This window comes from Numenius arquata, chromosome 7 (genome assembly GCF_964106895.1).
Source record: "Numenius arquata chromosome 7, bNumArq3.hap1.1, whole genome shotgun sequence".
NCBI lineage: Eukaryota > Metazoa > Chordata > Aves > Charadriiformes > Scolopacidae > Numenius > Numenius arquata.
Window position 1 is genome coordinate 29,864,618 of NC_133582.1, and position 15,682 is coordinate 29,880,299.

The window sequence follows — 15,682 nt, forward strand, 5'->3', positions numbered from 1 at the left end:
TTCTGACCTCAAGGCCTGCACAAATGGCATCACTGAAGAGCTTATGCAGTTGACATATACCATGCTGTCCTGGGTTGAGAGACACAGGACTAACTTTTCTTCTAATGCTGGGGAAAATTACACTTTTAGAAGACTCTAGTGTCTGAATTTGTGAAAATATTTATTTTATAGCCAGCCAGGCTCTGTGGGATTCAAGGTTAGTGTTTTCGAGCCTGGCCAGGTGCAGGGACAAGGAGGAGCAAGGCCTGGGCATTTGACCCAGGCTGGCCAACAGGAGTATTTCATACCATGAACGTCACATCCAATATAAATTAGAAAAGTTTGCTGCGTAGCGGGCTCTCTCCCTGATGGCGGCGGTCCGAACAACTCCTTGCCCCGGTGCCGGAGCCCTGAGGCCTTCCCTTCCTCCTGAAGCCATTGCGCTCGCAGTGTCTGATACTTGCTGTCCCTGCTGGGAGTGCACAGCTTCTGCTGATATAGATGGCTGAATATAATTTCTGTATATCTTATATCAGTATTGGGATTAATACTGGTTCTTTAGTATTATTGTTAATTATTTAGTCTTAGTCTATTAAATCTATTTATACTTCAACCCTTGTGTTTCTTTGTGTTCCCCGATTCCCCTTTCCGGGTGGGGAGGGGTCATCGGGTGATAGAATAATTGTCTAACGACAATAGATTGTTATGGGCTCTCTCAAACCATAACACATGCACAGAGAGATCACATGAAGTGGATGCAGTCAAGAGACCAAACGGATTTCTCCAGAACGTTTTCTAGACAAATTGGACCAGCACAAAGCATAGGCCATGGCTTAGCTGCATACTAGCTCTGACTTTTCATCCAACCTCACCTGTGACGTACTCACCTCGCCCCTACAGCATCTCCCCATCAGTGTAACCTGCAGGCGATGGAGCTGCAGCAGGGATGGCCTAGGCAGGGGAGAGAGGTCTTGGAGGTTGAAGCTGCGGTGTGAGAAGACTTCCCTAGTTCTGGGAAGAAAAAGAGATATGCGAATAGCTGAGCGTGCTGGCTGCAGCTCACTTGAGGGAACTCACCACTCCCTTCAAAAGCACTAAGGGGTTTGCCAGGGCACAGGGGAGTGCTGCAAAGATCCTGCTCTAAAGGAAGGGAAAGGAATTAGCTGGGAAGCCTCAGATGCCAGGGGAAGAAAAGGTAGATTTGAAGGACTGGAAAAAAAAAAAAAAACCACAACAAAAAAAAGCAGTTTTCCACTTTACAAAGACATTAAAGATTCCAACCCCTCAAATGTAGGTGTAGAGAATGGAAGAATGGCCACAGATTTATTGCTTTGTTCCTGGAAGTAAATTACTGCTGTGGCTTAGGAGAAATAGGACCTTGTCCTAAGTCTATGATGATCTATTTAGCTTCACATCTTGTAAAGGTCAGCATATTTGCTCTGTACTCCTGGCAAAACCACACTGCCTCCTTCGTCCTGCAGGTATTTTGCTCCCTGCAGAATATAAACCAATTAATATCAGGTAACCATGCAGCAGCCTAGGGGCTACAACCCACAGAAAATCCCCATGGGGATTGGAAGGGCATGAGTTTCTCTAATCAGGGCCCATCCCACCACCCTCAGTGAGCGAGCAGCCCACCACATCAGGCACCTCCATGGGGATGGGCTGAAGTCAAACCAGGTAGTCAGCCTGCAGGTCAGGATCAACACCACCCCTGGCTGGATACACCTGTGGCAGAGCTGGAGACCAGCACTCCTAAGCATAACTCAGGAAGAGAGTGAAGGCTCGGGGCTAAGCTGAAATAGAACCCATGGGCAGAGGTGTGGGTGGAGGCCCCAGGTGAGGCTGGTCAGGGCCATTAAGGTGGGCAGCAACAAAACTAACCTCCCCGAAAGGCTTAGCAAAGGCTACGCCTCCCCTGATCTACACTGATTAAGAGCATGTGGTAGGATCAGATAAGTAGATGCACTACCAGCATGTGAAGTTATCAGATCAATACAAAGAAAGGCAATGCCTATGTTGAAAATTGCTTCTTTGTAAATGTTCTACTCCCACCGTGTTTCACTTTCATGCGGTAAAACAGTTACTCAGCCTATATATCCATGATCCACAATATGATGCTTTTTTAGTCCCCCCTCATGTTTGCCACTTTATGTCACAGTGGTCTGGAATAAAGTCACAGCCTGTGCCGTGTCCAGAGAAAGATGATCATTCAGGCAGAAATAATAAGGGGAAAAAAAAACTCGTTATAGATCTGACCTCTCGTGTACTTGGGAAACTAATTGTAATCAATGTCTTCAGCTACACACAATTTACTACAACATGATATGTCTGGCCCATGAGGCGAGTAAAACTGATCCCTGGCAATGGCCATTATTCTTCACACACCACTTTAAGTGATACTATCGGATTCCTCATGTGTAAGGCCTCTGATTTCGTACTGAATTACATTTAAAATCCCAGAAGTGGGGATTGCTGCAAGCAAAACTTTCAACAAGCCACAAAGTGCAGCAGTTTCAGCAGAATATAAGGAAAAATGAGAATTCTCTTGCAATGAGCAAACAAGATAGGGAGAAATGCACATGTGGTCTTCTTTTGTGGAGCCACGCGGTTATGAGATACATGTCTATATACAGCAGCTGCTTCCTCATCTGAAGCCCTGTACATACCACCTGATTGTCTCATAACTTCAAGATATTTTCAAGACCATTCATTGTTGACCTCAACAAGGGTTGGAGAGATTCATTGTACCTACTTTTGGTGTCTGTTTTTGAGGACCTTTAAAGTCATTGATGATCTTTGCAACAAATTGAGGTCAGTATATGATTCATGGTCAATAGTTGGTCCCCACAATGGCATGAGTAGCTCCTGCAACTTACTACTTTATTAGCTGCAACTACTCTTTGATTAGGTGCCCTTTGGCAACATAAGAGTCTTGGATGACTCACCAAGCCCAAAAGATTCTTCTCATACATTAATGTTGATAGTGTCACTACCTCATCATACATAGGTGTCGTGGTTTCGGCTGAATTTACCAAAACCAGACCGACAGATGGCCCTTCCCCTCCTTCTCCCCCCCCCCAAAAAAGAGGAGAGAGGAGGAGAAAGAGATAAGGAGATTCAGAAGTTTAGAATGAACTTAACTACTTTAATGAAGAATTAATATTAAAATAAAAATAAAGAAGAAAATAATGAAATAGATATAATATATACAAAACCCTATCAAGCTCCCAGGATGCCAGTCACATCACCAGCAGGCACTGGGGAAGTCCCAGACTGGACTCAGCGACGAATGGGAACTGGATTCCAGGTCTGGAGTCAGGAACACACGGATCAGGATCAAAGGCAGATGAACAGACAGAGTCCTCTCTGGACACTGGCCATCGCAGGAAGAGGGCTGACCCTTTGATCCCTCAGCTTTTATACCGAGCATGGGGCAGATGGGATGGAATACCCCAGTTGGTCAGGTTTGGGTCACCTCTCCTGTCCACTCCTCCCCACAGGTGTGACCCCTCTATGTTTTTTCCGTTTCCGACCCCCTAAGGGGGCAAATAACAAAACTGGCTGACCTTGGTTGTTATAGCAGTAAGTATAAGCAAGGGCCTCTCTGCATACCATTCCTTGGCAAGGAGCACAAACATCGGTCTTATCACTCTGAGAACGAGCAGTTTTCTCCACAATATGCCATTAATTTCAGAGAGTTAGAAGAGGCCTAGCTAGGATGTAAAGTTACAGAACAGAAAAATGGTTCGGTTTTACTTCAAACCAGGACAATAGGGAATTGTTTTATTTTTTTTTAATGGCATTTGTTTCCCTCTTGACTGTTCAGTGGGAGAAGCAATGACTGCATTGCATAACACCTTCCCTATAGGGGAAACAACTTCCCTATAGGGGAGCCCCTGCTGCCAGGGACTGCTATCGAAGGTGGGATGTTACTTAAAAAACTAATCATATACACAGTTCTGAGATGCAGGGATCATGTCCTGCCTTTATCTTTGTGGAAACCTTGCTGGCTGGACACATTATGAAGCCTATTCTTAGCTGGGTACCTAATCAAGGCAAATAAAGTAGGATTTTTTTTTATTTTTTTTTTTCAGAGGTTGAATTTTCAGCAGAATGTATTCTTTTGCTTAATGTTCACAATTCACTAATTAACTTGTGTGCACAAAGAAATGCAGCTGAGTAATGCTCTATCTTCCATTTGGTTTAGCAATCCTACATTTTACTGCCATGTGTACATCCCAGCTTTAGAAAAACAAAGAAAAGGTCAGGTCCAATGCAGGATGTAGCTGTGAAATTCTCCTAACAAAATCATGAACTCTGCCATTATGTCCAATCACAAAAAAATACATATTTGTGGCCCAGGTCCTGCGTCAGCCATAAGAATGTTGCAATTTTAACAGCAAACAAGAACAAACTCAAAAGAATGGAAAGAACCCTGCTCCTGGGTTAAAAGCAAGCTCTAACTGTTAGACTGGGATGAGACCTGCGGAGAGTTTAATTATGGTGCAATTTCTAGGTTCAAAGATCTTTCTCCCAGAAGAAATAGTATCACTCATAGGTAAATAGTAGTATTAGGCTTAAAGAAATGAGATTCTGATCTGATACTGCAATTACAGTAATGTGTTTGGTCTTCTCTATTAAATAAGATTGTGACAAGGTGATAAAAAAAAATAAAATCTAAGCAGAAAACCTGAACCAAATATTGATGTTGACATTTGACCTCATGGTGCAAGAAACTGACCCTCAGCCTAAGCACAGTGGCTCACAAAAACCTTTCACTGTACAAGGAGGAGGAGCACAAACCCACGTCTTTGCTCTCCACCCTCCCCTGGGGAGGCTCCTGAGAGCCACTATGCAGATGCTTCAGCCCATCCCAGACAGCTCAATAAGCCAGTGGGAGCCAGCTTCCCATGGTGAGGGGATCAGCAGGATGATTTGTTCAACATATTCATCAATGACAGAGTGGGGACAGACAGGGGACAGAGGGTACCCTCAGCAAGTTTGCTGATGGCACAAAACTGGGAGGAGTGGCTGACACACTAGAAGGTTGTGCTGCCATTCAGCGAGACCTGGACAGGCTGGAGAGCTGGGTGGAGAGGAACCTAATGAAGTTCAACGAGGACAAGTGTAGGGTCCTGCACCTAGGGAAGAATAACCCCATGCACCAGTACCAGGTTGACCTGGTAGAAAGCAGCTCTGCAGAGAGGGATCTGGGAATCCTGGTGGACAACAAGTTGACCATGAGCCAGCAAAGTGCCCTTGTGGCCAAGAAGGCCAATGGACTCCTGGGGTGCATTAAAATAAGTGTGGCCAGCAGGTCAAGGGAGGTCATCCTGCCCCTCTACTCTGCCCTGGTGAGATGACATCTGGAGTAGTGTGTCCAGTTCTGAGCCTCCCAGTTCAAGAAGGACAGGGAACTACTGGAAAGAGACCAGCAGAGGCCTACGAAGATGATCAAGGGAATGGAGCACCTCTCTTATGAGGAAAGGCTGAGAGACCTGGGTCTGTTTAGCCTGGAGAAGAGAAGACTGAGAGGGATTTTATCAATGCTTATAAATATCTAAAAGCTAGGTGTCAAGAGAATGGGGCCAGACTCTTTTCAGTGGTGCCCAGCAACAGGACAAGAGGCAAGGGGCACAAACTGAAAGAACAGGAAATTTCCTCTGAACATGAGGAAAAACTTCTTTACTTTCAGGGTGGCAGAGCACTGGAACAGGCTGCCCAGAGAGGCTGTGGAGTCTCCTTCTCTGGAGATATTCCAAACGCACCTGGACATGTTCCTGTGCAACCTGCTCTGGGTGACCCTGCTCTGGCAGGGGGGTTGGACTAGATGACCTCCAGAAGTCCCTCCCAACCCCTGCCATTGATTCTGTGATTTGGAGGGGCACCCCTCCGGCGAGACCCCCGGCCGCGCTGCCCGCCGGCGGGGGGATCCCCGCGGGGCCCTCCCCGCCCGCGCCGCTGTCCGCCCCGGTGGTGCTGAACGGCGGCGGCGCCCGCCCGGCACGGCTCGGCTCTCCCGTGCTCCCTCCGGGAGGAACGACGGGATTAAGGCTGCGGTAATCGGGGCCGGATTAACTCCCTGGAAACCGGCTGCAATCTGAGCAGCTGCAAATGTCCCCCAACCCGGGGGGAAGGGGCGGGGGGTTGCGCATCCGCCGCCCAGATGCCGCGCCGCGATTAAGGGGGAGGGAAAAAACAAATATATCATCCGCTGCTTTTGGGAAGGGCTAGGCTGGCCGGGATCCGGCAGCCCCTCCTCTTCCTCCTCCCTCCTCCTCTTCCTCTCCCTCGCAGCCTCGCTCTCCTCTCCTCGCCAGCCGCCTTCAGCGGAGGGGGCGAGACGAGCGCAGAGCCCGCAGCTCCCCCCCCCGCCCCCCGCGACAAGAGATGGGCGACATCCCCGGCCTCGTGAAAATCAGCGTCTCCCTCAAAATCCAGCCCAACGACGGGGCGGTGTATTTCAAGGTGGACGGGCAACGCTTCGGCCAGAACCGCACCATCAAGCTGCTCACCGGGGCCAAGTACAAGATCGAGGTGTCCCTCCGGCCCGGTACCGTCCAGGCCACGTAAGTGCAGCCTCCCTGCCCGGGGCGGCTCCCCCGTTCCTCCCTTCCCTCCCCTGCCGCTTTATTTTTAGAGGTTTAATATTTTTTCCTGGCAGGCTGACAGCACGGGGTTTCCGCGATTTCTCTCTCCCCACCCTTTTGCTTTGGTGGCCCGGTTTCTAGGTCCCTGGCCAGCTGTTCCCACTGCTTTGACCAGCTGGCTCGGGAGAGAAGCAGCGTTTTGGAGTTGCTTCCTTCCCTCTCCCTCCCCACCTCCTCCCTGAGCTCTTCCAAGCCCAGCTCCTTTTCTCCCTCCTTCCCCACGATTTGCCCTGGAGACAGAGGGAAGAGGCCCTTCTGGCCCTGCATGTCAGGGATGCACCATGCCCAAGCCTTGCAGCAGCAAAGCAGAGACGGGGACCAGGGAGGATGCAGGTGAGGAATCAACCCTGGTGAAAGGGATTCAACTAACCCATCCCCAGCTACTGGAGATCAGACATCACTACCACCACCACCTCCTCCTTTCCTTTCCACACCTTCCCTGGGTGACTGCAGAGCCCTGACATTTTTCAGGAGCCCCAGTGAGTCAGCAGCACCTGCAGGTCTGCTAAAATCCCTGAAGCATCCCCCAAGCACAGAGGCTGCCAGGCTGCAAGCCCACGTGCTGGCTCCAAGCTGCTAGGGAAGGAGGCATGTGAGGCTGCTAAAAGGCTGGATCCCATCTCCCTGCAGGACAATGGGCATCGGGGGCGTCAATGTCCCGCTGGAGGAGAAATCGAGGGACGCACAGGTGGCCTCTTACACAGGGATCTACGACACAGAAGGGGTGCCCCACACCAAGAGCGGGGAGAGACAGCCCATCCAGGTCAACATGCAGGTATGTGGTTCTCTGCAGCGCGGGAGCCTGGCATGGGAAGACAAGGGAGAGCAGCAGGGAGGTGACTCTCAGAGAGAGGTGTGGAGGTGAACTACTCCAGGGCAGAAGTCTGATCACAGCTGCTTGCCCTTCTCTTTGCCATGCATCAGTACGACAGCTGGTCAGAGCATAGCTGGAAAACACAAGCCCTGCTTCCCAAGGGGAAGCCAAGAGAGCAGCAAGGGCCAAGAAGTAGTAAGGGGATTTCTAGAGATCTGCAAAGCCCTTTGGGGTGCTGCAGCAGAAAGAAATGTGAGCTGAACCTCTCACCTCTTCTTCAGGACATCTCTTCTACAGACTTCAGGCAACTCCCACCAAGGTCCCTGGCTAGGAATCAAATCCCAAGCCCCGGGCATACAGGGAGCCCCTTTTTGCCTACCAACACTGCCAGGGTTTTTGGAGCACAGCATGTCCCCTTCCACTCTCTCCTTCCACCTGTCATCTGCAGGATGCCTAAGGACTTTCCAGAGGCTGAAATCATGCCTGAGAATACACACACTCCACCCCACCAGCTGTCTTCCCCCTTTCCCCACATGCTGCCATTATCGTATTATCTCTGCATCTGCAAACCTAAGTTCTTATTCAAGCGGCTCCTCACCCCAACCCTAAGGAGAAGCTCCAAGGCCCAGAATCAATATATGCCATGACCCTAAAGTGAGGTGACAAAAGCTCCATCCCATAAGGCAGCAGAGCTGACAGAAGACAGGAAGAGCAGCAGGCAGATTTCCACAGCACTCTTTGGGTGGCACACTCGGGGTGCAGAGGAAGATTTGTTTTGTTCAAGCTTTGGTTTGGTTCGTTGGGGTTTTTTTTCCCCTCTCCTGATTACAGTTGTGAGGGATTCCCGCTGTTTATTCTATGCCTCCTGTACCAAAAAGGGGAAGCAAGGCAGTAAGCCATCTTCAGCTGAACCTCTCTTAAGGGTCTGTTCCGATTTATACAAGTTTAGGACCTTGCCAAACCCACCGGATTTCAGCTTTTTCTCACATTTGCTCACTGCACGCGAGACTTCATCTTTGTTTTTATCTTCAATATATTTTTTTTTCCTGGAATCATAATTTAGCATGACAATCCCATTCTGAATAAAAACTGCAGCATCCCCATTTGACATTTTTGTCCACATTAATCACTTTTCTATACAGTCAGCTCCTTTTAACACCCAGGAAAACCAAACACCCAGTAGGACTTCTCGACCAGCAGAACAGGGTTGCTAGATGCCACTGCTGACTGCAGTTATAGTTCACAATGGCCTTATACCAGGAGGTGAAAGGACAGTGCTCCAAGAAACCAGCTGCTTTGACTAAGACACCCCTATTTTGATAGCCACCTTTACCCTTAAGTGTAGCACTGATGTGAACTCTTTCTCTAAGTTTAAACTTTTCTTATGGAGAAAACCAAGTCAAATAAAAAATTAAGTAATTCCTAGAAATGCAAGGAGGGTCTGATTTTCAGGTACAAGCTGGGATGGTTTGTTGCAGCATCAGAATGAGTAGCCACAATATTTGTCCAAACAGTTGCTTTTACACATCAAATCCTGGGATATTAACCATGAAGTTAACAGGATTTTCAAGCACTAAGCAGATCCTCAAACCCTTTTAGGATTTGATCTTGGTAGATGGGTTCTTAAGTACAGACTTAGATGTCCACAATTGATACTTTTAAGTATTAAATATAGGTAACTCACCAGGGATTTACATGTTGAACTCATCATTTAGCTGCTTAGCTAGACAGAGCCCTAACAGATTTAGGGAACCAGCCTCAGATACCCCAGTCTGAAAATTGCTTCTGATACCTACTTCCTGAATCTTGGAAACTGGGGTAATTGCATACAGCTTTAAATTTTCCTACTTCCTTCAACTATGAGGAACTTTTGCTTCCACTTCCTTTTCTAGAACAGGCGGGATCCTGATGCATCCTAGGGAGATAAGGACGCTATTTAAGGCATAAAATCTGAACTCACATTAGAAATAGATTGTGAAGTCAGTCCTGCAGTTAAAAACTGGTCTGATACAGCCACTCTAATGCCTGAAAGACAGAAGGACCATAAAGGTCCATAAGAATTTGTTTCCCATCTGCTTTAAAACTTTAAGCAATTAATTTTTTGTGCTCCTACTTTAACTGGCTAGTAGACATCTGACCTGTTACAGTCATAGTTTATACATGTAAAACAACAATCCTGTTTCTGAACTTCAGAATCTGAGGATGTGTTTCCGTTACCTGAATGCTCAATTATGTGCGCTTTTTATCTAGAAACTGCTAAACTGTCTAGCAAATGGTGTAAACTAAGTTAGAAACTTCTCTTTGGGTCACATTTTATTCTTGGTCAGACTAGACTAAGATTGAGCAAAGCAAGCTAGACCTCTATTCCCAAGTAATAAATAGCCATCAAATCATCCCAGCATGCAAATTCACAGGGAGTGATTAAATAACTATTCACTCCTATAGCACTGGATGACAGGGAGTAGCAGACAGGGAAACAGGCTGCAAAGAGCAGGGCCATTCCTCCTCCCTGGAGAAGCCCTTTCCAGGCCCAGCGGAGGAGCCAGGATTCAGCTGCAGGAGCCACAGGAATTCTGTGGAGCTCTGAGGATGCAGAATCCTCATTACACCACAGAGCTGCTGCAGCTGCTAAGTACTGGGCTGGGGGGCGCACATGGTCATAGAAAAGCTCTGCAATTAATTCTTTCCTTCTTGAAATCCACAGCAGCCAAACTACTCAGGGTAGCTCAGCAAACTGGGTCACTGCAATAAGACAGAATTTGTTTTCTTCCTCTAGCTTTTTGAAATTCAGATCCTCCATACATTAATGAAATGAAATGCTGCTCTTGTATCGTACCTTCTACAAATGCTGCTAGAAATGCCTTCTCTTCTTCAGTTTCCAGACTGAGGGTGGCTGATGCTCCTCTCTGACAATTTCTCTGTGTGGATCGTGCACAGTAATAACCAACGTGCTTAATCTTTACTATCTTGCATTACGAGTGTATCAGGATTACTATCAGAGAGGTCTAATAAAAAACCCCTTAATTAAAACTGTAGTTGCTGGGAGGGATAAATAGCCTGTACATCTGATTCTCTCTTTGTCAAAGGAATTAGCAGAAATATTTCAGCTACTCCTTTAAGGTAACATTTGGAACTGGAGCCAAATAAAAACCTTCCACTAAGAGCACACAGCAACTCCTGCTGTTGTCAAGGCTAAATTTAAGTTACCACAGTGGGCAGACGGAAGGTTTAAAGCAACGTCCATTATGCAGGAGCAGCTTACAAACTGCATCTTGAATTAAAAATAAATAAATAGACGTCCCTCTGTGAAAACTGGATACAGAAGGCTCTGCTTGCAACTCAGGAAGAGTCACTGTGTAAAAAGGCTTTCGTACTGACTTTGCAAGTGTGATTATAATAGGCAGATGATCAAAGGTCAGTTCGCAGGCACATGATGGGCATGGAAAACAGTCAAGTGAAGAAGCCGTCATTAGAGTGAGTGATGGAAATATTTAAAAGGAAAAAATGTTGAAGAACAGAGTGTCATTTAGTAGCACTGAATCCACTAACAACATAACACAATCAACAAACCGTACTACTGGGACCAACAATGCATATAGGCATCACATCCACACTTTAGACTCTCTACAAGGTCTCAAGGTGCAGGAACTCACATTTTACATCACCATCAGAACTGAAGTCATGATCTATCCTTGTAAGCCTCATTCATATGGCTTTTCTGATATTACAAGGTTATCTAGCAATGGCTCCACAAAAAGTTAGAGATTTTATTTTACAGAATTTAGTATAGCCACAGTCCTATTCGCTTCAAACTTGCAAGTACAATCAGACAACGTGCAGCAAACATCTCACTACTCCTTCACTGTACTAGACCCTAATCTGCTAACATGTGCTGATTATCTCCTTCCTACCTCTCTTACTCATACCTAAGTTTGAAAGCTGCACTACCACAGTACCACTAACAATTACAGAAATGCACAAAGGAGAACTTCTTTCGCTTAAGTTTCATGTAAAAGGCGGAACAGAGTCCCAGGCAAGGAGTAAGTGGTCTAACAGCAGCATGTCTCAACCAAGACACTGCGAACACAAGGCTACAAAATATAGCGACGTTAAAGATTTCAGATTGAGCAAAAGGAGGAATCTTCCCAGTAGTCGCTGCAGCCTCTAGGTGTGGTATAAAGGTGAAGTGATGGCCTGTATCACTACAGATCACTGCTACATGATACATATATACATGAGATCATCATGCCAGCTATTGCTGTGTCATCTTAAGAATTATAGCTTTGAATCTTGCTGTTAGTAACATTTATCCATATGGGAACTTGAATATTTTTACTCCCTTGCCTTTTCCAAGCATAAGCGCAAGAAGACAATACACGGAGAATCTGATCCTTCATGTTGTATGTACACCTAAGCACACAAGACTTTACATGACTGCTAGAGCAGGCTTTACTTATGTTTTATTGACTTGATGAACAATAACCCTTCAGCTGTTCTACGTTCTACAGTTTCGTAAGAGTGTTGTTTCTCATTAAGAGAAAGAAACCAACAGAATAATCAGCTCACTAACACTGATATTCCCTCTTCCTCGCAGTTTAACGACATTGGTGTTTTTGAAACAGTCTGGCAAGTCAAATTCTACAACTACCACAAGCGGGATCATTGCCAATGGGGCAACAGTTTTGGCAGTATTGAGTATGAATGCAAACCAAATGAAACACGCAGTCTTATGTGGATCAATAAAGAGTCCTTCCACTGAAGAGATGTGAAACCAATACTGCTGGACAATCTCCCTAAAGAAAAATCTACCTTTTTAAACCAGCAAGGAGCCTTAACAAAGGCATACTGTAACGTTGCTTTGTTCTGTAAGTTTCCAACAACTATGTTGTATATACAGGTGGTGCCACTAAAATCTTTGCCTATTACTGTATTTTGAGTTTACCATGGCATCTGCAACATTCTTTATCTGTCACCCTGAGAATACAGAAAAGTTCATGGTAAAGAATATTTGATAGCTGGGTAGAGTTGTACTATCTTAATATTGTCATAAGTATCTGGATTATTCCCCACTAAATGGTTCTACTAGACCTAACAACTTTTGTGAAGTGTTTTGCTTTATTGCTTAGAATTTGGATGCAACAGGACATTGGTGATTTCTGTATTTATATTTGTGTTTGCTCCTAAATCAGTGTGCTCCTTCAAGCATTTTGTTGTACATGTCATCCCAGTGGAAAGCAAAAAGTGCAAATTATGGATATTTCTAGGTTTAGCTAAATGGCAGCTACTGCACTGTGGATATTGTGCTTTCATACCGGAAGATTTGGAAACTCATTCTCCCTTTTGTTAAGTGCTGTAAGATATTCTGTGAAGTTTGCTAATTTACCAAATCTCTCAAAATAAGATTCTTTGTTGTTAAGTTTCCCAGTCTCTGAAATAGCTTTAGGAAACGGTATAAAACACACTAACCTGAATGCAGGAAAAGCAATAAATCAGTTGTGGTATGAAAGACATCTTACAACATGGCTAATATCTATTTTAAGATCATATAGTATTCTTGAAAGATATAGCAGCCATACTTAGTTCCGTTCTTAGAGTAAGAGTTCTGACAGTAATCTCCATTTTTGTTTTGATGACACATTACTCAAATCAGTGAAATCCTACAAATCAACTTCTTCAAGCCTGATCACTGTATTATACCCAAATCAACAGGATTTCTGACCAATAAACACTCAGCAGCGTGAAGAGTGCAGATCCCAATGCACTCTTTCAAATAAAGATAAGCATATAAGCATTTGCATGGTTATGAGTAAAGGTGCTACATAAACACTAGATCAGTGTTTAACACACACAGACAACAAAAACCAAACATGCTTTCTTTCAGTAAATAAAGCAGGGAAAAAACTACACTGTCCCATCCCCACCTTGGGCTGAAGGAAGCTGTCAGTTGTTGCATATCCATTATTCCCTTTGTGAATAATTTGTAAATTGTGTATGTAAATGGTAACCATGATTTTTGATCTTTGTAATAAAGGACTTAAACAATTTCTTCTCTAGTATGACCATCTAAATGAGTTGAAAATACTGTGGTTTTAGAAAGTCAGACAGCAGAGGGTATGTAGCCAGTGCTTTCCAGTCCAAAGTACCTCATGTTCTTTACTACTCAAAGCTAATGTTTCTAGGAAATACAGATCCAATGTGCTAGAGTGCAGACAGTTAATGTGATAACGCTCAACACAATTTATTTACAAAATTTAACTACGTTTTGTTACACTAACATAGTGTGGAAAGTAGAGATGTAGGACAGAAGCAAAATACCATCGAATTTTCTTCCATCGAATTATTAATCAAAAAGCCTGACCGTTTGCAGATTTCCACATACAAAAGAGCCTGACAGTAGCACGAATGTAAGACCCCACTGAACAGATGAGCCAGCTGTATCTCCATTCTGAGGCAGTATTACACAGCAGAAGTTCACTGCAATGAAACTCTGGAAATAATCCTCTGGGTTAACTTCTCTCCTAGGCTCTTGCTAGACTACAGAAAAAATGCTTCAAAATTAAAAAACTGAACTAAGCAAATTCAAATGAAACCTGTATTTCAGACAGAAGTGTTATTGCCACCGCTTTAGGAGAAATTTTCAGATAACCAGGCCTCAATGATACCAGACTTCCAGGTGTCAATAAATTCCATCTCTGCACTGCTAGAACATGATTTTCTTCCCCAACAATTGGCATACTTTGGTTTATTTTGTTTGACCATACAAACCAGAATCACATCAGCAAGAAATATGCAGGATTCATAAATTAACAGAGAAACTTGTGTCCTAGTAAAATTAAAATGTGTAAGACGCCTTCACTTCTATGTTCAGCTTCTATAAAATCCTTGACCCGTGATGTCCAAGCCCTCCAGCATTTAAGAATTGTTATAATGAATAAATCCAGCCCATCCTGGCACAGGAGGGCTATTATTCTCAGCCAGCTGGAAGCACACCTTTCCCAAGGAAAATACTCATGTTCATATTAATGCCAAATAGGGGAGCAATTTTCTCATGTCCTAGCAAGCCCTGTAGTAACTCAGCTGAAATTCAGTTCAGACGGTGGTGAAGAAAGAGCCCACAGATGGAATGAGCTACTTTTAAAAGGAAGGAGAGAAGAGCCAGACCAACTGTGTCGCCACATCCCGATACAGAGCACTGCTGCCCGGGACCATAGCACCCCTTCCACAAACAGTGGCAGTGATAAAAAGGGTGAGGGCTGGTTAACAATTTCCCATGGGGAAGGTGTAAACAGCATTTATCAGCTGTTATATCCTTCTCCCCTAGATGAGGTTTAAGCATACAGAAATGTGGCTTGATGGCCTTGCATTATTTCTAATTAGAAGATTATTCACAAGGTGTTAAGTATCCGTACCACCACGGATGACAGTGCTGATGCTCTCTATGTGTAAAGCGAAATAGTCCCATGGGCTTACCCTTGCCCAACAAGTGCTTTGCTAACACAGCAAACATTTGCTGCTCGTAAAGGAGACCCAAGAGTTCTCCTGAAGTTCTCTATAAGTAATGTTTTTAATTTCTTTCATCCAGGACAGCTCTGGTAAATATTCATAAGGCTTGAGTCACTAACAAACTGTTGCTGTGACAGTTTTATGCATTATTCAATCAGCAGAATCTAATCTCCAGACAAGTTTGTTCTTTACACAGCTTTTTCTAATCAGTATTTCCATTTTGGGGCAGAACTCCAAAATTCAGAACAGAACACAATACACTAACCTTAAATATATATTTATTTCTATCCATTACAATGTCAGAAAATGCTGACAATGTGTCAATCCAGCTGAAACCACGAAGAGCTCATATATGAAGGTTTTATATATGACAGACTTCAAGACATTTCTCATGAAGTGTCCAGTTTTCATTTTCTAAATAAATATACCAAATTTTTCAGAGTCACTTTTTCATCTGTATTTAGGTAACAGCACTTTCAGACTGCTGAGTAAAAGGATCCAAAAGCAAGTTATTAGTCACGATTATTACAGTTGTGATCCTTCACAGGGCTTGCATTAGATCATTAGAGTTTGCACAAGGCTTTGTGTTTAGAACAACTACTACGGGCTTTGGTATCTCCTACCTCTGACTGTATCTGAAAAAGAAATAACACTGCTGAAGTCTCCATGCCTTACTAACACAAGTAAGGGAGGTTTCACTGGCTTCAGCTGAGGCTCTGACCATTGCTTTGCA

General features: G+C 44.7%; 1 protein-coding gene across 1 annotated transcript; it reads left to right on the forward strand.

Moving 5' to 3' along the window:
• Window positions 1-6,372: 6,372 nt before the first annotated feature.
• Window positions 6,373-12,205, forward strand: CNRIP1 (cannabinoid receptor interacting protein 1). Its single transcript, XM_074150953.1, has 3 exons — window positions 6,373-6,551; window positions 7,263-7,407; window positions 12,041-12,205. Exons 1-3 carry the CDS (start codon window positions 6,373-6,375, stop codon window positions 12,203-12,205), a joined length of 489 nt encoding a protein of 162 aa, XP_074007054.1.
• Window positions 12,206-15,682: the final 3,477 nt, after the last annotated feature.